The 21,769-nt window shown below is 38.1% G+C and overlaps 2 protein-coding genes across 2 annotated transcripts; both read right to left on the bottom strand.

The window, feature by feature from the left end:
* Nucleotides 1-1,137: 1,137 nt before the first annotated feature.
* On the bottom strand, nucleotides 1,138-3,097 carry LOC131538445 (gastrula zinc finger protein XlCGF9.1-like). Its single transcript, XM_058772323.1, has 2 exons — nucleotides 2,526-3,097; nucleotides 1,138-1,177 (listed from the first exon to the last, which is right to left on the bottom strand). The coding sequence occupies exons 1-2, from the start codon at nucleotides 3,095-3,097 to the stop codon at nucleotides 1,138-1,140; spliced, it is 612 nt and encodes a 203-aa protein (XP_058628306.1).
* A 9,354-nt stretch (nucleotides 3,098-12,451) lies between these two features.
* On the bottom strand, nucleotides 12,452-21,380 carry LOC131539617 (uncharacterized). The gene is made up of 11 exons (XM_058774256.1): nucleotides 19,890-21,380; nucleotides 19,144-19,276; nucleotides 18,795-19,017; nucleotides 18,295-18,571; nucleotides 18,043-18,220; nucleotides 17,807-17,883; nucleotides 17,521-17,701; nucleotides 16,956-17,204; nucleotides 16,638-16,809; nucleotides 16,402-16,550; nucleotides 12,452-16,243 (listed from the first exon to the last, which is right to left on the bottom strand). Exons 1-11 carry the CDS (start codon nucleotides 20,181-20,183, stop codon nucleotides 16,065-16,067), a joined length of 2,112 nt encoding a protein of 703 aa, XP_058630239.1. The 5' UTR covers nucleotides 20,184-21,380; the 3' UTR covers nucleotides 12,452-16,064.
* Between the last annotated feature and the right edge of the window lie 389 nt (nucleotides 21,381-21,769).

Genomic DNA, 21,769 nt, shown 5'->3' with positions numbered 1-21,769 from the left:
GCGGAAAAGGCTTCTTTAAGTCATGTGTTTTAAAGGTATGACTACTTTAAGTAAATCTAATACATAATATTTTCATGACTGGTAGGGCATGTTTACACCATTTTCATAATGTATTGGGTACTGGCTTCTAACAACCAAAATTTGTTTTAAAGGGATAGCTTTTGCCATTACTAATCACTTGCCATTTGTTTTCCTGTCTATTACAGTGAATCATTATGAGAATGTCATTACAACTTGTACACTAATACACAGCCAGTGTACAGTACATTTGAGCATAATATAAATAAAACTTTTATATACATCACATAAGCGTAAAAGTAACACTAATTACATTAATAGCTTCATAAGGTGAAGATTAAAAATAAACAGCAGAGACTGGAATTTTCTTCTGTTCCCACAAACATGGGAATTACAAACACAATGGAGCATACAGCCATCATCATGACAAGATAATACACTGTTTATGTACCCTTTAAAATAACATGGGGTTTTACAACAAAGTGAATGTTGTTTATACAGATTGAATTGATTGATATTGAGAAATATAAGATATCTTCAATAGCCAAATTAGCACTGATAATGCATTTATGGTATAGCCATAACTGTTACCTTTCTATTAAAGACGCACATTGCTTGTTACATCAGTTAATGCTTAAAGACATAAAATGAGCAATTGTAGATTTTTGATCAATTTATGATCGTGCCAAAAAGTGTAATAAAATATGAAGGGTGGATCTTAGGACCACCCCTTCAGTTTAATAATGGTACACCTTCTGATTTACTAATTGCTTGATCATCAGAGCTTATTATTCCATGCATTCAAAAAATAACTGGCATATAATAAATAAATGAATTACTCTGGTTCATGCTGGACTAAAGTATTTTCAGTTCTTCAGATCAACTAATTGTAGATTTTTCAGCACCATGGACAGCGGCAGAATTTTTAAGGCAGCTGAGATATAGCGCCTCCAAATAAATTAATTACTTTGGTTCATGCCGGACAACAAATGTAACTTTCAGTTCATCAAATCAACGCTTCATAAACCTTGAAGATAAATGAATTATTTTGGTAAATCCTATTTTCAGTTCTACAGAACCGAATATTATTCAGCACCACGGACAGCGACAGAAAACCCTTTAGTCTACTGTAATATACTTCAAAGTCATGGGTCCATATCTTAAAAATGCAGAAGTAAAACTGTCTGAAAATTTGCATGGTAACAGTGCAATGCCCTGGAATAAGGCCCCAGAAGAACTTTTAACGCACCCTCAAAGGCAGCTGAGATATAGCACCTCAAAGTGGGTCAATAATGCAATTTCTCCTGTTACTGTATTGTCACATCTGTCAAAGTTATGGGTGCATAACTAAAAAAATGCTTCAGTAGGAATGTCTGACAATTTGTATGGTGACTGTCAAATGCATTGAGAATAAGGCCCCAGTGGAACTGTTAAAACGCCCTCAAAGGCAGCTGAGATATAGCGCCTCCAATACAGCAAATGATGCAGTTTCTCCTGTTGCTGTACTGTCAGTCTGTCAATGACTTCAAAATGGTACAGTAACCAACAATGCAATGGCTCTTTTAATTCAACTCAGTATAGTTCACATTTATTTATATAATGCTTTTCACAGTTACATGTTGTTTCAAAGCAGCTTTACAGAAAATGCATGTTTCTTTGTTATAACGCCACATTATATCTTACATTATATCTGGCAAGATCAGGGACTTATGTGAGGATCCTGTTCGTGGACTTCAGTTCGGTAACTGTGCTTTCACACATTTTATTCTGATGGGAAGTAGAGAGTTAATTGCATATTTATTGCATTTAAAATGATAAATGATAAATAAAAATCTCCAGCCAATCAAAAACAGGTTTGCCTTTTCAAGCATCTCCTATGTTTGTGCTTCCAAAATTTCAAAGGTTTTTAAGACTTTCCCCCACCATTTAAAACAATCAGGACTTTTTATGAACTTAAAAGTTGTTGAAACTAAATTTAATGCTATTACAGGCTTTTCAAAGACCCACACTTTCTCCAGACTGAGTGCACAGGTGAATTTTAAAATCGCTCCTTATTCTAAACCTCTTACCACACTTGGAAACATTGGAACACGCCAATTTCTTGCCAGAATGAGTTTGCAAATGTGACCCTGGACCACAAAACCAGTCTTAAGTCGCTGGGGTATATTTGTAGCAATAAATGATAGATTTTTTTTTTATGCCAAAAATCATTAGGATATTAAGTAAAGATCATGTTCCATGAAGATATTTTGTAAATTTCCTACTGTAAATATATCAAAATTTTATTTTTGATTAGTAACATGCATTGCTAAGAACTTCATTTAGACAACTTTAAAAGGCGATTTTCTCAATATTTAGATTGTTTTGCACCCTCAGATTCCAGATTTTCAAATAGTTAAAATCTCGACCAAACATTGTCCGATCCTAACAATTGACCCTCATGACTGGTTTTGTGGTCCAGGGTCACAAATAACTCTTCAGATCTATTTGATATGTGAAACTCGCACTGAAAAGGCCTCTCTGTGGTGTGAACTGTCATGTGATTCTGAAGAGTTGTTTTCTGTCTGAAACTCTTTCCACACTGTTCGCATGTAAAGGGTTTCTCTCCAGAGTGAATTCTCATGTGAGTCCTGAGGTTTGCTTTTTTTGAGCAACTCTTTCCACAGTGATGACACATAAAAGGCTCCTGTCCGATATGAGTTATTACGTGCTTCTTTAACTGTTCCCTGTCTGTGAATTTCCTTCCACACTGACGGCATATAAAGCAGTTCTCTCTTGAGTGAATCTCCATGTGCTTACTAAGGAATTCTTTACGTGAAAAGCCTTTTTCACACTGATTACAGGTGTACGGCTTCTCTCTGGTGTGAACTCTCATGTGAACTACAAGACTTCCTCTCCGATTCACAGTTTTTCCACACAGTTGGCAGGTGTAAGGTTTCTCTCCAGTGTGAATTCTCATGTGAATATCAAAGGTTGCTTTATGTGGGAAACGCTTCCCACACTCACCACATTCAAAGGGCTTCTCTCCAGTGTGAACTCTCAGGTGGATGTAAAGGGTTGCTTTACACACAAAGTCCATTCCACAGTGTGGGCAGATATGAGGCTTCTTCTATCACACTGGTGTAGTGCGTCATATGATCAACTGCTGAATTCAGATCTGCTTTCGCGCCTTTCCTGGCACTGACCCAGAGACGGACACGCTGAGCGCTTGTCATTTTAACACAACTATTCAGCCTTTTCAACCATATAATGTTTATTTTAGGTTCCAGACATTTAAATATACACCGGTGTCTATGGAAGCGGCAAATAATGATCTTTACAAATATTATCTGACGACATGTTTTATAGATATTATATACAAATAGTGTAGGTAACTATAAGGTTCACTCTGCTCTTCTCCCAGTTCACCGGAAGAGGAAGAGAGGATGAATTTAGTGGTTGACCAATATATCGGCCGATATTTGGCATTTTTCAAATATCGGCATCGGTCGATAAGTTTTTCTGTTTGGCCGATGCGTTCGTAGTGGGACTTTTATTTTGACAGCGCTGAGAAAGGCATCCGGCAGTGCCTGAGTGAGCACACGGTGCTCACATTCTCCCTCTAGTTCGCCGTCGTCGTTAACAATTCTGTATAATACGGACAGAAGTCTGTCTAATAGATAGAACTGTTAAACAAAGTAATTAAAATGTACAAAAAAGTATTATAACGGTTACTTTTATATTGTTCGTAATAGAAAGGCAAACATTATAATACTTTCTTGTTTGCCGTCAGCATTCAACAAATACGCATTTATGTCATTTAAACAAATCTTTGAATGACTAATGAATATTTAATTTCACAAACCTTGCAAACTTAGTCGAATCTAGTTGAGATCTTATTAAGTGTGTATGTGCATCCTGGATGATCTCGTGTGCTCTGTGTAGGGATGCGCGGTATACCGGTACTGGAAAAATACCGGTATATATTATATTTAAAACGGTACAATATCATAATTTTGCTCAGTTCGGTATTTCATTCGCTGCTGTTCCGAAGTTCACCACTATGTGGCAGTGTTACCCAAACTGTCGCGAAACCGGCAAGCGTGACAACTGAGAAACGACAATGGATCAAACAGATGAAACTCACTCTACACGTCCAAAATTAATAAATAAAGAAAGTGGTAGAAGTGAAATATGGCATTACCAACCAACCTTAATGCACCAGTCAGCAAGCGCTGCTATTAAGTCATGTGCTGCCATGGGAGGCAACACATCAAACCTTAGCAAACATCTGTCACTTGCTCATCCTGATTTGTTCGAGGAGTTAAAAGGTCGACAGGTGAGTGTCTCTTTCAGCTGATTTAATTTAGACTTATTTTAAAGAGATCAGTAATATAATTTTTAGTATTAGTAATAGTGATGAAGGGCATATTACTGCTGTGACGACCTCTAAAGGGAAGCAGCTGAGTGTGAGTGTGAGAGAGAGAGAGAAGTATTTTACTAATGGGCACGTTAGAATAACACTTTACAATAAAGCTGCATATGTGAGTTTTAGATCAATCAATAATTCTTTAAAAATACACTAATACATGTTTGCCAGGTTAACATTGTGCATTAAACTAATATGAACCCAAACACTAAAAATAGTTTAGCCCACATCCCTGGGACTGATCACCTGCACCTGTCATCAATCACACACGCACTCACTCACATAAAGGACTGCGTTTCTGGCACCTCAGTGCGAAGTCTTGATTTACCACGGCGATCTCTACTGAACGTTTTCCCTCTGTTTATGCTGCCTGCGGTCTACTCAGACTGTTTATGTTGATTACGATTCCTGCTGCCAGCTTCGACCTTCTGCCCGCCATTTGACTTGTGTTTTGTATTGTCTACTGTTGTTTAATAAACTGCAGATGGATCATCAAGCTTCTGACTCGTCACAGAAGCAACCTTCTTTGATCCTAGATTTAAGAACACATTTGTAACTAAGGAGAAGGAAGTGATTGAAGTACTTGTGCAAAAGGCTGCCACAGTTGATCTCAGTAAACTCAGGCAGAGCAGGAAGAACAAACAGGTGCCAAAAAACAAGACTTGCGTAGCCTCCTGTCAACAATTGTTTCTGAGGGAAAAAGAAAGAGGTGGGAAAGGGAGATGAATGTGAAGCTGGGAGAGAACATCTACAGATGCCAGCTGACAGACTGAAAAAAGAACTCCACACATACAAGACCATGGAAGAGACCAGTGCCACAGAAAACCCACTTTCTTGGTGGAAAATGCATGAATCAAACCTCCCCATTCTTTCAACATTTACCAAATATTACCATTGCATTCCAGCATCAAGCTCAGCCTCTGAGAGAGTTTTCAGTACCTCTGGCCTGATCTGTATAGCCCACTAAGGTCCAGACTATCATTTGTCCAAAAATCTGCAGCTAACAAAGGAGCTAATAAAAACTGAAAAGATGTGAACCCACTTTATTCAGTTTTCTTTTTTCCCCCCAAAATCAAAATTTAACCTGTACCCTCTAATCTGTAGTTTTTTTTGTTTGTTTGTTTGTTTTTTGGTACATTCTGAGACATTTTCTTTGCACCATTTGATAAAGACTGAAAAGATGATGCTATTTTAATTTCATCTCTTTTTTCTTCCAAAATCAAAATTTGACCTATGTTTCATGTAGGTTTTTTTATTTTATTTTTTTAATTTTATACATGTTCTTTGCACAATTGTTTATGCAGAGTTTCAAGCAGTGTGTTTAATAAAATAGTTTTCAATTCACTTATATTTTGAGGCTGGTTATTTGTCACCTGTGGTATCGATTTAGTATCAATACCGAGGTATTAGTTCCTAGTATTGTACCGAAATCAAAATTGTGGTTTCGAGCCATCCCTAGCTCTGTGCGACGGTCGGTCCGTGTGAATTGAATGCGGGCAGGAGGAGAGTTCAGCTTCACTGGAGACGTGTGATCCACAAACTTTAAACTCATGATTTCAAATTATGCTGCCCACTGTCATATTCAAGTCATTTTCACTGTGTGCTGTATGTAAAATGAGTGTTACATTGGCTTCATTTGAAAAAAATATGATTCCCAATGCACACAAACTTCCCAGAACACTGATTGTGCCCTGCTGGTTACAGACAGTGTTTACTTCCTTTTTAAATATTTATTTGTGAAAAATACTTTGTCATTTAAAGTATAAGCATGTTTATTTTTTATCCATTTTCAAATTTCTTAAAATATGGTTTATCAGTGCAGAGGCTGTGTTTGGAATGGCATACTATACAGCTCCTTCTATACTGCAGTATGCAATATGTATACTGTGAATAGGTTGTGAAGTTTCTGTATGCATACATTTGCTGAAATCTGATGTGTGCATCTGAAAACACTGCATGGGATACTGTTTCCCACAATGCAATGCGCTCCATGTTAGGGGATTCCAGCGCTGTATGCATAAGGTGAGGGACAATTCATATTTATGAAATAGCTTACAAAATCATTTGAAATATTTATGTGAAACGTAATTTCACAAACGGCGTGAGTGAATCACTGCATGCTCTGTCTCTCTTGAAATGCGCAAATTGCTTCAAATCACCACATTTTCCATTTCCTAAACCCAAACAAAACAGAAATGTCTGGGAAAAAAGTTGGAGGTATTTCTTTTCTCTTAAGATGTGACTTTGACCTATTAAAACTGCCTTTTTTTAAGTGATTTAATTTTCATGTGCAGGTGTTACTATATTGGAAAATGTTTGATTTTACTCTAATGTTATCATTTGGAACAACAGGTGCACTTTACATAAGAGGACATCTTTATTTTATTAAGACTGGTTTGACAAAGGAGTTTGGATTGTAATGCATTTAATGGATGAAGATGGTAATATATCAAGTTATGATCATTTTCATTTGAAATGTTCATATAGACAGTTTTCTTCAGTTGTCAAAGATATTCCTGTAGCTTTGAGGAATTTAATTAACGGTATATTACAATATTCTTCTATAATGCGTACATTGGTTGATTTGTTTATCGATAATTATAATTTCTTCAATGTCAAGTGAAATAACAAGGTTTTGGGATCATTAATTACAAAATAATATTTTCCTCTTCCTCTTAAAATGAAAGGTTTTCAAAAGCTGACACAATCAAAGTTACCTGTTGTTTTCCTTTGCTACCTAAAATGAAAGAAGTACACTTCAAAACAATCAATGACATTTATCCATGTAATGAATTTCTTAGTAATGTATGTACTTTCTGCCTGAAAGACATTAAATCTCAGGGAAATCTTTTTTACAGTACTATTGCTAAATCCTTTTGGGACACATTGTTTGAGTGGTTGAAGACAAAAAATGTAATGCCTGCCGTTGACTATCACATTGTTAAATTTGGTGTCTTTATGCAAAGGTAATTTATTTTGCTTTTGATATAATTTCATCTTCGTTTTATTCTATTTTTATTATTATTGTGTTTATTACATGCTGCTTGGATTTATTGTTAATGTGTTTAACAATGGAAAGATGACAATGCTTGTTTGTTATTTGAAGACTTAATAAAAAAAGAAAACATCCTACTCTGAAACATGTATCTTATTGTATACTGTTTCACACACTGTTCTTAAAAAATAGTAGGCAGCATATATTGTGTACTGGACAGTAAGCAAGTGTGCCATTCTGAACACAAGAAGTGAATCATTTTGCGAGTTAACTGATTCGGTTTGGAAAAGCTCTGTTTCTCCATCATGCCAGTGACTGAACTCGTGCTCATGATAAACTGATTCACGATATACGCAGCTTTTCTGATTCTCATGTGTGGATGCGCTTTACTCATGTGAAACGTTAATACAAGAATAATAATGTACAATGCTACATTCAGTAACAAATAGTTCGTTCTGCATCGCTTGTAAAAATACATTTATCGGCTTGAATTGATTGAAACACTGAATGTTAAAACACGCACACACAAACGCACGCGCACTCTTTACCTTTTTTAAGCACTGATGCAGGAGCGTGCGCAACGCATCCTTTTTATTTATTTATATATATATAAATATAAATAAAACTGATGACTTTTATACATTAACAGAATCCATCGTGTGAATATTTTTTGCTGGCTGATTTGGTAAAGTAAGGGAATTGGTAAATGTTCTACAGCATAACCTCTATCCTGAAGGCTGCTCAAGCAAGGAACAGTATCATATAAAGAGAAGGGCTGAAAATGTTACTCTAAGGGGTAAGTGAGTGCGTCTTCATTCTCTTCTGTAGAAACTCTGACACTCATTTACTAATACACTGATTAATTCAGATGGTGAGCTACATTATATTTGTAGAAGACAAAAAGACCAGAGTCAACATTTGGCCTGTTAAAATCTAAAGTGGACTATCAAAATAAAGTGTTACCCTTATTTTACCCGCTGTAGCTAGCTTGCATGTATATAGCACACGTTTTCTTCAGTACCTGTGAACTTGTAACTTTTCCCATGATAAATACAGAATATGTCGCTTCTGATCAGGTGAGTTAAAATCATCGGCCGTCTGCTAATTAAGCTATATTGCTGTCAACAATGTGTGTATTGTGTGCAAAGTCATGGTTTAACAGGTAGGCTACACCAGGCGCATAACATAAACGTTCCGTATGCTGCAATAATACTAGTGACCTCCTCTGGGCCCCTAGAATCATTACCAGTCCTATTGGAAATAGAAGGAAATTTCAAGCTTTATATTTGATGTTACATATTTGATATATCAGGGATTCCTGTCCTCTGTAGAAAACTCATCATCAGGCCAGTTTATGGTCATGGACATGTTTATTAACACAGTAATATGGTTTACATGTAGCTTGTTAAATTATAGTTACACACAGGTATCTTTCAGATGGCTAAAGGTAAAAGTCTCTTTCTGATTTTCATGTCCAGGGTGTTTTTCGCTGCCAATCAGCAACATCAAATGTGGAGTCTGGAAGGGCCAAACCTAAGGAGGAGGTGCTGGCAGAGACCAGTACTTTTTTCAGCACTAACGGTGGAGACCCCAGTGACCAGTTTCACGGCAAACTTTGGTTTGGGAAGTAATAGGACCATAGATTTAGGTGGCTCCTGGAAAACTGTCTGGGGTACGCAGTGTATTTGGTGCTCAGCATTTCCAATGAGAAAGCACAGACAACCCTACTGTCAGAAAATAAACAACTGTTCCTACAGTACACTTCTCATATTAGAGAGATGGCAGAAGAAGTGGAGAAGTATAAGAGGAATCAGGAAATGCAAGCAGAAGCCCGGGCAACTGGAGAACAGGGCTGCTTGATGGTGGAGTTTGGTTTCTTCCAGGGCCGGTCCATGAAGGATGTTTATGAGGCCCAAGCCCTCATCAGGTACCTGGTTAAGGCAGATGCCAGGCCCAACACCAACGTATGTCCTGAAAAGACGGGCTTCTGCACCTCCACCTGCAGCCATCCAAACTGGTGTACAGCAGACTGCCACTGTGAAAGTGCTGTTGGCAAACATTTGTCTCCTTCACAGCTGGCGAGAAAACTCATGTCACCTGTTAAACCCTGTGAGTAGGAGTGCGGATATTGAATTTCCCCTACAGCAGTTCTGCATGTATTCATTTATCATTATGGCTGATACAGATCCATAACTGCAGTAAACTTTACCTCCTCCAGCAGCAGAAGGCAGCTTTTTGCTACTGATAAGTAAGCACAATCTTACCGAATAGATTCCACCACGTGCATCGAAAAAGTCGTGACTTTGCGCTATGAAACGGGATAACTTGACTAACCAGCGAACTGATCTCGTTCACAGCATCTATATGTTGTTTTGGTCATTCTGAAATGCCCGAGTAAAGTCTGTCATCAAATTTTTTCTGTATAATTACTGTCTTGCATGACTGTGTTCCCAAACAGCAGCATCCACCTCCGAAAGCAATGACTGTATTTCGTGCCAGTTTATCAGGAAGTGACGATTTTGTTCTCTTTGACTCGTTGGATGGAAACGGTGCTTTATTCGCAAATGTTTTACGCAATATTCCAGTTTGGCGCATAAGTTAAATTCGCATCTTTGGAAGGAAACATAGCTAGTGTATTTATTTGCATTTCCGAATAGATAACTTTTTCACATTGCTTGCTCTTGTCACTCACTCTTTAGCTCCTCCTAAGGAGACAGGATGGTGGAGATTCATTGTTAATGATTAGAGGAAAAGTTTTTCCTTACTGTATCTGTGTGCATGCTTCATGTCTGTGGGCATCATTACTTATACTGAATTCATCACGCCTCATCACTCCATTTATCTGATTTTCATTCTCAAAGAGCTGTATTGATTCCACATTCCTTACGTCAATAAAGTGTTCTTTGCTTCTTAACACTAGTACCATTTTCTTTACTGTTATTCCTATATATAATCGTGATAATTATTAATACTTGTCCAGGCCCTAGATTTGCTGCAGGTGTCTCGACAGGGGTTCATCCGCTCTACGGGATCTTCATGGCACATCTGTCCGCATGCATATTTCAGTGGGATCCAGAGGATGTTGCTTCTCTTTGCTGTGCAAAGGAGGGTGAGTTGACAGCAAAGAAGACTGGATACATCTCAGAAAAGGTGGTCAGTGCTTGCGTTCCCTGGAGGGAGTTGGCACTGCACTGGATTGATTGGATCACTGATTGATCTGTTTAACAGTGCGGATGGGAAGTACTGGGAGTTCCTCTGCTGGACCACAGGTGGATGCAGCAGATATAGAAAGAGCAGCGGAAGCACGTACAGTGTATCCAAGACCCAGAGAACTTTCCACTCTACATGAAGACGGGGACACTGAAGAAAGGTGGTGTGCAGGTGTCCCCGTGGCTCTACCTCCTTGGAGTCATTCCACCTCCACCTGAATGGTTTTATTCCAGATGTTACATACATATGGTTTACTAATTTGTCTGTAAAAAAAAAAAAATGTAAGCACTGTAACCGCTTCCATTACTTTAATCAAAAAGAAATAAGTGTATTTGTGTATCTGAAGAGGAAATTGAGGACATGACCACAAAGGTTAGGGTATTCGGCAGCTATTTAGTCAAAGATTTTAAACATATTATTAATTGATAGTACTGTATAATGTTTTCTATCATCATATATCAGTTTCACACATGCAAATGCCAAACCAGAACAACACTGCATGGCACAGGACATTAATACTTGTTGCTACCAAAGGACCAGAAATAAGTATTATTATTATTATTGTTGTTGTTGATGTTCTTGTTTTTCTTCTTCTTTTACATATAATAATGTGTAATAATTTATGTGAGTGTGGGAGGGGTTAGTCAAAATAAAGTGTGTATTTAACATCTGTCAAAAGCCAAATACACTGTATAAATACACTGTAAAATATGTTCTTTTCACAGAAAAATAAATGGACATTTAAAAAATGTAGCATGGATTCAGTGCAGTACATGTGCTGGTTGGCTACATACTGACTGTGCAGGTGTTGATAATGTTGGCTCCGATTGTCGCTTCTACTGTGGGTGCAAAATACAATTTCCCTATCCATTTGTGAGGTTAGTTACCACACGAAAAAAATAGCATTTACAGAATAAATATGCTGAAATGTTCATCTGTCTTTTTATTTATATTTATTTGTAGAACCAGAAGAGTAATCAGACGGGGATTAGTAGCAGATGTACTAACAGATGATGAAATAAAGGTAAGTTTTGGGGTAATGAAGTTTAAAACATCTGTAAATTAACGTGAACCTCAGACCAGAGACAAATTGAATCTAATATACAGGTAATTCTGCCTTTTTACAATTTCACAAATTATTTAAATGAAAAGCTACATGGAATTATTTAATTTAGCTGATTACAAATGGCCCAATGGTCAAAAGGAATTGAAATGGATAAATTAAAAAAAACTGTAAACTCATTTTGTGTTTGTCTTGATAACAAGTGATCATATTTGCTTTTTTATATGAATTAATGAGTAAAATACATTATTTTTCAGAAAATTTGCTTGTGAACTTTGTCTGAGAAATTTTCCATGTAATTAGTGAATCCTCCATGGCACGAGCAAACTGGTTTTAAAGGGTATGGGAGATGAGACTCTGCTTGGTTTATTGCATGTTACGCCCAAAACACGCCCGTTACTCATTAAGAGAATAGGGACAACCCTTTCAGACCATGCGCGCGGACCGTTTTTCCAATTGTTAAACTAGCAAAAGTGGATTCGGACATGCCCTAAATGCACTTAAGACATATCGCCACCTACTAGCGGTTTTAGTTTCACATATAAGAGAATCATTTAATTTTCATAACATTATTTATGCAATTGTAATAATGTAAACTGATACAAGCTAAGATGGATTTTGTTGATACTTGATTTCATTTGATTGGCAACAGCCGTATAGTATAGTGTTCATTTAGACTTTTAATATAAATAACCATTAAAAGGGTGCCCTAAATAAACTTAAAGAATGACTGGTCACATCTTGTGTTTTAATGACAATTAAAAGAGCTTGCGATCACCACACTGCTTGTTTTAATTGCTGCTTGAATCCAAACAACTTAAATGTACATCACATACATCATTTACAATGCAAAATGTATGCCAATATTAGACCATTCTTACTTGTAAACAGTGTTGGGCACGTTACTTTAAAAAAGTAATTAGTTATAGTTACTAGTTACTTTTCACAAATAGTAACCGAGTTACATCCTTATAAAAGTAACTAATTACCAGGGAAAGTAACTATTGCGTTACTTTTTAAAAAAAATTCAAATGTCAAATAACTTTGGATGCCCCCAATATTAAATATGTTAAATTAATGAAATGGACACTAAAAAGAATAAATTATTATTATAAAACATTGTACATTAATCTACACTATTTATCTACTGACACTTAGTATCAGTCAGTCAAGCATTATAATCTAATATTATGATAATTTAATATTATATGATGATAGAACTTTAGTAATTAGAATAACCAAGTATGAATGCATATTTGTCATCAATATAAAACGCACTAAGGATTAATGAGCTGCTGGGTTCATGAATATTAATCACGTTGTCTGCATTCGCTCGAATTGATTTGCTGAAATGAAAACAGGGATGATAGTAGGTGAGCGCCAGCCAATGAGATTGTGGTTTGCGCATTAGCTCCGCCCACTACCAGAGAAACCAGCAGTTCTTAAAAGCTGAAGAATTCCAAAGGAACTCCATTACTTTGACAGGAAAATACAACAAAGAATATCGTTTACATGTAGCGCGTCAATTCTGCATGTTATGAAAGACTCACTTGCTTTGTATCTTTCTTTGCGTGCGTGTATGTGAGAGAAAGCGACGGCGAGTGTGGGCTTCACACTAGAGTTTATAGTACGTCAAATACAGCTACACTGCGCATCCATTCAGGTGAACTGAAATTCTAATAATATAATATAGTAACGCCACATTTTATTGTCAGTAACGTTAACGGCGTTGTAACGGGGGAAACAGTAATTCGTTTGATTACTTGTTACTGAAAAAAATAACGCCGTTAGTAACGCCATTTATTTATAACGCCGTTATTCCCATCACTGCTTGTAAACGACTTAAATTGGCACAGATTAATAAGAAAGCATTGATAACACTAAACAGACAGCATGGTATGATGATATCCTAAATAAATGTTTTATTCTGCTCCTGAAGTACAGTCAAGGAAGAAGAAAGAAGAAGCCAAGCCCACAGCAGAAAACAGGCCAATCACCAGCGGCCCTCTGCGACCAGCTTTGGAATGACATCACAGTCACATGCAGGTATAAAAAGGCTGGCTTTGATAAATCTGATAGCTCACTTGCAGTTTGTTGCATCGTTTTCACTTAACACATCTTGCAGTCAACGCTAGTTGGTTTATTGCTAGTTGCATTCTAGTGTTTTTCTCACTTTGCATTTCTTCCAGCCAACACTAGTTACTATTTCAAATGGTACTCTTTAGGTTGCTGGGAGTAATTGAGTAATTTAATTCAAAGAGGAAAAAAAGTCAACAACACACACTTATGTCAAGAAGAAAATGCGGACCAGAGAGATCTACCACCTGTGAGGAGTCGTGATGGTATCTCAATTATTATATTTTTCTATCTAACCCTCATGACAACCGTGTTTCTTCTAGGACAGTTATTCCGAATCTCTTCCACTGGAGGTCACTTTGCAAATTCTTGCAAATAAAGGCCCAGGGTTCAGGAAATCATCCAGCTTCTGGACTGGCAGGTGGAACCTGACTGCTACATTTTGGTCCTAGAGCGGCCCATGCCCTGGCAGTCCTTGTATGAATATTTAAAGTGCTACAAAGGCACCATTGAAAATGACGTGGCACAAGTTATAGTGTACCAGGGAATGTTCACAGCTCAAACGTGCTGCCTACATGGAGTGTTACACCGGGATATTAAGTTGAAAAACCGTCTGATTAACCTGGACACATGGCTGTGGTGAAATCCTCACCAACATGGGTTGAGGGCCGTTCACACAGGACTCTGAGCGATTCAAGCTCTCATGAAGCATCGTGGAATGGGACCCACTGTTCTGAATCAAATGGCATCAAATATTTTCTTGCATGATAATGAATATCTAGTTAAAATGCTGTTTTAAAATCTCTTTCCTCCAGGCACAAGAGAGTACTGCCTTCCCGAATATTTCTCGACTGGAAAGTACCACGGGAAACCAGCAGCAGTGTGGTCACTCGCGATCCTCTCGTTTGTAATACTGTGTGGGGCTTTTCAAAAAAGACAAGACCTGCGCAAGATCAACAGTAACACCTGGACCAAAGAGGGCTTGTCCAAGAAATGCTGCGATTTTATTTGTTGTTGTCTGTGAATCGATCCAAAGCAGCAGATTGAACTGGGGAAACTCAGTCTCCATGACTGGTTTATAGTATATTTTTGAAGTATTTTGGATCAAGTTTTGGATTAATTGTCCTTAAAGGTCCCATGGCATGCTGATTTTTGGATGCTTTTATATAGGCCTAAGTGGTCCCTAGTACTGTATCTGAAGTCTCTTTCCTGAAATTCAGCCTTGGTGCAGAATTTCAGCCACTATGAGCCAGTCCCACAATGAGCTTTCCTTAGGACGTGCCATTTCTGTGTCTGTAGCTTTAAATGCTAATGAGGAGGAGAGAGGCGGGGCAAGGTGGAGAGTGGGTGTGTGGCCACGGTACCATGCCTTAATGTTGACAGTGGATGTATCGCAATGGCTCGTAGACACGCAGTCGTTCAAGCTTTTCAGTTTGACCCAGAATCTGATCCGGATGGAGAAGCACCGGATGAAGAAGTTGCAACTCAGCGGCTACAGCAGGACGTCTCCGAATGGTTAGTTTAAAATATTGTGTCTGGATACGGTACTTTAGTTGGTTTGTTTATGTATGCTGTTACAGTTATCATGTAGCTAATGCTAGCCATAGGCTCGGATGAAGGAACTAAAAAAATACTTCGGTGTTCATTTGTACATCCAAACACTGAGCAACTGTCATGCTTCGCTTGTTTGCAAGCCATGATGTCTCTCGAGGAAAAAAAAAAAAATATTGCGCTCACCTCGCACGATAGTAGCTCATCTTCTCATGGGCGGGCGAAGCAGAGAAAGGGGAGGTAACCTTTCCCTGTATGACGACATAAAGGGAAGATTCCAGATTGGGCATCTGAGCTTTCATTTTCTCAAAGCCAAGCAGGATACCCAGGGCTCGGTTTACACCTATCACCATTTCTAGCCACTGGAGGACCATAGGCAGGCTAGGGGAACTCATATTAATGTTAAAAAAACCTCATAAAGTGACATTTTCATGCCATGGGACCTTTAAGATTGATTTACATCAGAAATTTTTTTTTTAAAATGTTACAAAACAAGCATTGAAGATGATCCATAGGAGCATAGGATTATTTGTTTAGATAACAATAACACAAACCAATGTTAAATCTCTGCAAGACTAAATATTACAATCAATTGTTCAGTCGCTACAGGCATCTCTCCTATCGTTCATTTGTGAGCTGGTGCTGGGGCCTCCTGGGACGCAGAATCCGGGTCATTATTCCAGCTTGTGTGGTCCTGCGCATCCGCTCAGAGTTTCCTGATGAGGAAGGCCACTACGTAGGGTTTAAACTGCCTCCCGTTTGAACCTTGACACAAAGCTGGCAATGACCTCCTCCTTGTCTGGCTTCTCATACTGTGCTGATAGGTCCTCTGGTACAGGGATGGCCAACAGCGCATCGGTGTATGGCGTAGGGTTGACAAAGACTTTCTCAAAAATTAGGTCCATCATGTCAGCAACATAACCTGTATCATAAAACACAAGCACAAACATTTTTTCTTTTTCTTTTTAATTGGTTGGGTTTTGTTTTTACTGTGCTTTTGTATTTAATTGATTGTTAATCAAGATAAATACATTTTTGAATTCCAAAATATGTGTTGTTTGAATTGATTTGAACCCTTACCAAAGGTCGGCTGTGTCTTTTGAGGTTTAACACTGCACTCTCCCTTCCTAGCCTTTGGAAATGAGATTTTGAAGAGAGGTACACCTTCCTCCGTTTCGGCCTGTGGTCGGTTCGCATTTTCATTATAATGCATAGCAGCCAGGTAGAGTCTGTAAGTACAAGACAAAACATGTTAATATTGACAGATATTTTAGGCTACAATTCCCGAAAGTATCGACAAACAAACTTTCTTTTACCTGCACAGCATTCCAATAAAGGGAAAGACAACATTCTTTGGGGCAAAACGAAGGATGATGGCATGGAAAGCCTCCCATGATGAAGTTTGGTGGTGGGGGCTCAGTTTTGCAACATCCTTCAGCGTTCTTTTGTTTGTCAGCAACTTCTCCAACTTGTTGAAAGCTAGAGTATCTGCAGACAATAAGAAAATATCATATTAGAAAACAATACAGTACAGAATATTACAACGATCTCTGGTCAATTTCTGAAAGTGTCTAAATAACTGTGTTGTTGTCCGTTTACGGTTTTGACATTTAGCCTGTATAATGATTAAATACCTGCTTGGAGCCATTTACTCTTGTCAGTTGTCTTGCGGATCGCATGCTCGCACTTGGGGTAAAGAGGATCCTCATGTGTATGGACATCTCGAACATGGTTCAGGATTGCGGTCCACTTTGCAACTCTCTCTGGCTCGGAGGTTGAGCCAGCTGCAGTCCAGTATATGTGGTTGTTGATGCTTTTCATCCACTTCTGGAGTTTCTCACAGTCTTTCTGCTTACTGATTGCTTCCAGTTTCTTTGAAATTCCTTACAATAAAAGCAAAATACATTCCACTTAGTTAAGATACTTATAAACTGAGTGATTAGTCTATTGTAGCATTTCAATTTTAAAACATTTGTTACCATTTACTCATAGTTAAGGTCAAGTCTTTACACAAAATGGGATATTTATGCAAGCTTAAAAAAAATCTAACATCAGGTCCTTCTCACCAAAAGGATATCACTAACAACTCAAAGGAAAAGGCTGGAGCAAAACTGATAGATTTTGTATGGTATAATGGACTATGGACGTCAATCAGCTGCATATTGGCACTGACAACCTTTATACAACCATATTGGCTACCTTTTGCCATGTGCCAGACATCGTAGTAATGGGTTATGTTTCTCTCCCTGAGGAACTTCTGTACTTGTGGATGACGATCAGTGACAATGCAATCAAGGTTGACGCCACGCGACTCCAGTAATGCTAGACTCCTTGCCAGGCCCTCCTTTTCCATGTGGCAGCTACCACCAACCTCATTGCTCTGTTAACACAGAAAAGTAATATATTAACAGAAAATGCATTATAGACTTTGCTTTTAAAATTTATAACCAATAACCCCTTTACAAAATCAATTTTGACAACTCACCTGAACCAACTGAATGTCCACAACGGTGTTAGTATGGAGATCCATCATTGTATAACTGCCATACTTTGCAGAGTAGCCTGTTTTTGTTCAAATAGTTACATTAGTAATCAATATTCAATACTTTGGTATTATGTCTAGCATTTTATTTAAGTCACTCCTTTTAACTTCAAACATCTAATAAAACATACATATCTAACCCCTGTATAAACTACACTATTTTAGTAAAGTATCAATACCTGGAGAGTCAGCTCTCATGTCACCACCAACTATCACTTTTTCCGCCTGACGTAGCCACTGCAGATTCACATTCTGTGTGACTTTCCAGTGGTGAAGAACTGCCGGTTCAATGAAAGCTCTGGCATGGCGTCGAAATGTTTCATACCTAAACAACTGTAGCTTCATTGCCTTGAAGACCTGTTGTTGTGGGGGGATAAAAAATACATGTAATTTGATCTAAGTCGAAGTAACCACAGTTGCACATCATTTACCTTTTCGATTTGTATGAAAGATGCACCACTCAGGTACACGGCGGCAGAAAGGTGCAGATTTCCAGATGGCACGCTCCCAAGGATAGGCTGGCTATTCCAGTGTCTTCTAAATGTGCAATGTAGGCACCGCTGCTTCACAGACAGGAATGTCCCCAGCCTTTGGGTCCTCACATCACATGCCCGCGTGCAGACTGGACATACATTAAACAACTCCATGATGCAGTTCTCGTACACTATGTACTTTTTGCTGTTGTGGGTGGGAGTGGATGAATGTTCTCTATATCAAACCACAAAGAAAGGAAAATTTATTTTGAGTTAAACAGATTGAGCTTTCATCTGGACTATAATTTAAACCATCACCCTGTTTGCAGCTGGTTTAATAATATTTATGCACATAAACAATCCTAAAAGTAATGCTATAAACAACAACAGTCTCGATGAGATTTATCCTTTATGTTAGAATGCGAGCCACACATATATCTTCACACTCAGTAACTTACGACTGAAGTGTAGAGTCTAACGATGCTGTGATGGAGTAAGCAGGATCATAAGTGGAATCCTGTCCCTTTGAAGCTTCCACTAAAGAGCTGTCCTCCAGCTGTTCATCAAGGTCTAGACGAGGTCTTTTGGGTGGTCTCTTTAAAGGTGTCGATGACAGGCACAAAGGGTCTGCATTGGATGTCCCAACACCAAAATCTTTGCAGGAGACCTTTGCCTGGACACCTGTGGCCAAAATTAACTTTACTAAGGAAAGTCTCATGAAACAACACATAATGAAAGCAAAGAGAAATGCCAGAATACTTACTAAATACATCAAAAGTAAATGTACTGAAGGTGGCAGGCACATACCTTCACTTATAAAGTGGCGCCGCAGAGTCTTTAAGGATAGCTGCGTGCCTACAGTATGTGTTTCCAGGTGGTCTGTCTGACAGGCAACATCCCTTGAGAGAGGCAGCTGAATGCAAGCACTTGAAGTGCTGGCCTGTGTAGAGACAAGGTCAAATTAGTACTCAATTTATTACTTTGTATATATTCCAGGTGCAAGTTGCAATAACATAGAAGATAAGCATGTTTACTGAATAACATTAATACTTAAACTTATAACATCATTATTATGATTATCATCCATTGTTAAGTCTTACTATTTAAATGTTTTTTCTGTTCTCATGTCAGATGTGTATTTATGTATGTATGTATGTATGTATGTATGTACCAGGAGCACCTTAAAACCACAACAAATTCCTCGTGTGTTTGCGCACACCTGGCGAATAAAGCTGATTCTGATCATTTATTTGTTTACATATTTCATATCTTCAAATTTTTTACAACCTTTATTATTACAATTACATCAAGCTCTGCCATCTGGAAATGTGGATATGGCGTGTTTATCCAAACAACAAGGAAAATGTACAACACTCGGGTTACAGTGTTTCTATTCACACACATACTTGATGCTAATTACATTAGCGACAGTAACTGGCCTGTTAGCTGTTAGTTGTAGAGCTAATGCCACAGCCACATTCTAAGGATAACAAGCTAGGTAACCATATACATGACAGTACAGCAACAAAATTGTATAGTATTAGTTGACTTACTTGTCCAAGGTTTGTAGCTGAGCCAAGAAGAGTTGGTACTGATCCTGACTTTATTTTCAGACGTTCAGCAAGGCCAGCTCTGTATTGGCCCAAGTTGAGGAAACGGTCGTCTGTGAAATGTTTGGCGCAGACATACAAAACTTTGGGAAGTTGTGTCGGCGCATTACCAGAGTAAATACAATTAACCCACTGTTTCTTCCTAAGCTCGGATGAAGGAACTAAAAAAATACTTCTGTGTTCATTTGTACATCCAAACACTGAGCAACTGCCATGCTTCGCTCGTTTGCAAGCCATGATGTCTCTCGAGGAAAAAAAAAAATTGCGCCCGCCAAGTAGTTCATTTTCTCATGGGCGGGCAAAGCAGAGAAAGGGGAGGTAACCTTTCCCCGTATGACGACATAAAGGGAAGATTCCAGATTGGGCATCTGAGCTTTCGTTTTCTCAAAGACGAAGCAGGATACCCAGGGCTCGGTTTACACCTATCGCCATTTCTAGCCACTGGAGGACCATAGGCAGGCTAGGGGAACTCATATTAATGTTAAAAAACCTCATGAAGTGAAATTTTCATGCCATGGGACCTTTAAAGTCGTCGGTAGCTGCAATATTTATTTGATCAAAAACAGTGGACTTTTTACAGTACCATTAGCACCAATTCAATCCTGTACCTGGGGCCTGTACCATAATTTTGGGTTTTAGGTACCATGAAAGTGGCTTGGCTTTCAGCTGCGTTCGTTGCCATAGTAACTTACACTCCACAGCTAACCTGCTCAGGGGCAGGTTGTGTTCTGGGTAAGAGATCTCAAACTGAAGCTGGACCAATCAGATGTGAGCAAAGTGACATGTCTGATGCAAAAAAAGTCACTCCCCCAGTTTCTCTTCCTACAAATTAAAAGGTCACTATAAAGTACCTCTAAAAATATCCAACAAAATTACACATTAATTATAAAATTGTGTATTTCAAGCTACTCTTGCTTCTTTAAACCGTGAATAAATGGAATAAATTTATAATGGATCACTACAGGTCCAGCAGCTTTCTGACTGGTCACGTGACTATCAAACGCTTCCCAGAGACACTTAACGCTATCAATTAACTCATTAACATTTTGTGACCTGAAAACACGTAATTTGTCAGATATAATGATCACTGCAGCATATATAAATTACTTTTCTTCACTTTAGTGTGAATATAACAAACAATAAGTTCTCAAACTGCATCACAATTAACACTTTACATTCACCATACACTGTAATAATGCAACCGCTGTTTTTAATCTCTTTAAAAGCAGGATAGTATGAGAAGAACCGGAGAGTCGCGTCCGTTCTTTCACAGCTCCTCTGATGATCTGAGGACGCATGCGCAGTCAGTTCGCCGCGACGCGCCAGTCAGAATATCAAAATAAGAGTCCTTTTTTTTTCTCTCCATGTAAATCAATATACATTTGTTAGTTTGCACGTAAACGCTGCATAAGGCAATAAAGCGATCAATGAACTTACAACAATAAATAATTCAGAGTCTGAAAAGGAAGCAAACATAACACAATGTGTACATACTTTATGTATCACAATTCAATCAATGCAATTTCCGCAAGTAAACAGTTCACAATTCATAATGCTCTTAAAAATGTGACATGATTTCAGATTTCTTTACTGTCATTGTACATACATGCAACGAAATTATGGACTTGCCAATTTATCCAGCTGAAGAATAATTAAATAGTTAAATTAACCCATAAGAACCCGGACCAATTTCTACTTATAGGAAAATTATGGGGAATATAAAACACCAAATGGACCACTTATAACATGTTTCTGCAGTTGTTTTTAAAATACAACCCCTCCTTGTGAAAGATCTGTAATGTTATACACATTGGGCGTTTATT

The sequence above is a fragment of the Onychostoma macrolepis genome, chromosome 04, assembly GCF_012432095.1.
Source record: "Onychostoma macrolepis isolate SWU-2019 chromosome 04, ASM1243209v1, whole genome shotgun sequence".
Taxonomy (NCBI): domain Eukaryota; kingdom Metazoa; phylum Chordata; class Actinopteri; order Cypriniformes; family Cyprinidae; genus Onychostoma; species Onychostoma macrolepis.
Note: the sequence above shows the minus strand (reverse complement) of the source record. Positions and strands in the feature narration are given on the sequence as shown.

Coding starts and splice junctions, on each gene's coding strand:
- LOC131538445 (XM_058772323.1), bottom strand. CDS start 3,097: ATGGACTTTGTGTGTAAAGCAACCCTTTACATCCACCTGAGAGTTCAC. Junction 1,178..2,525: donor ACCACAGAGAGGCCTTTTCA/GTGCGAGTTTCA, acceptor TGCATTTTTAAG/ATATGGACCCATGACTTTGA.
- LOC131539617 (XM_058774256.1), bottom strand. CDS start 20,183: ATGGCTTGCAAACGAGCGAAGCATGGCAGTTGCTCAGTGTTTGGATGT. Junction 19,018..19,143: donor GCGCCACTTTATAAGTGAAG/GTATGTGCCTGC, acceptor TTTTGGCCACAG/GTGTCCAGGCAAAGGTCTCC. Junction 17,884..18,042: donor CATGAGAGCTGACTCTCCAG/GTATTGATACTT, acceptor GAACAAAAACAG/GCTACTCTGCAAAGTATGGC.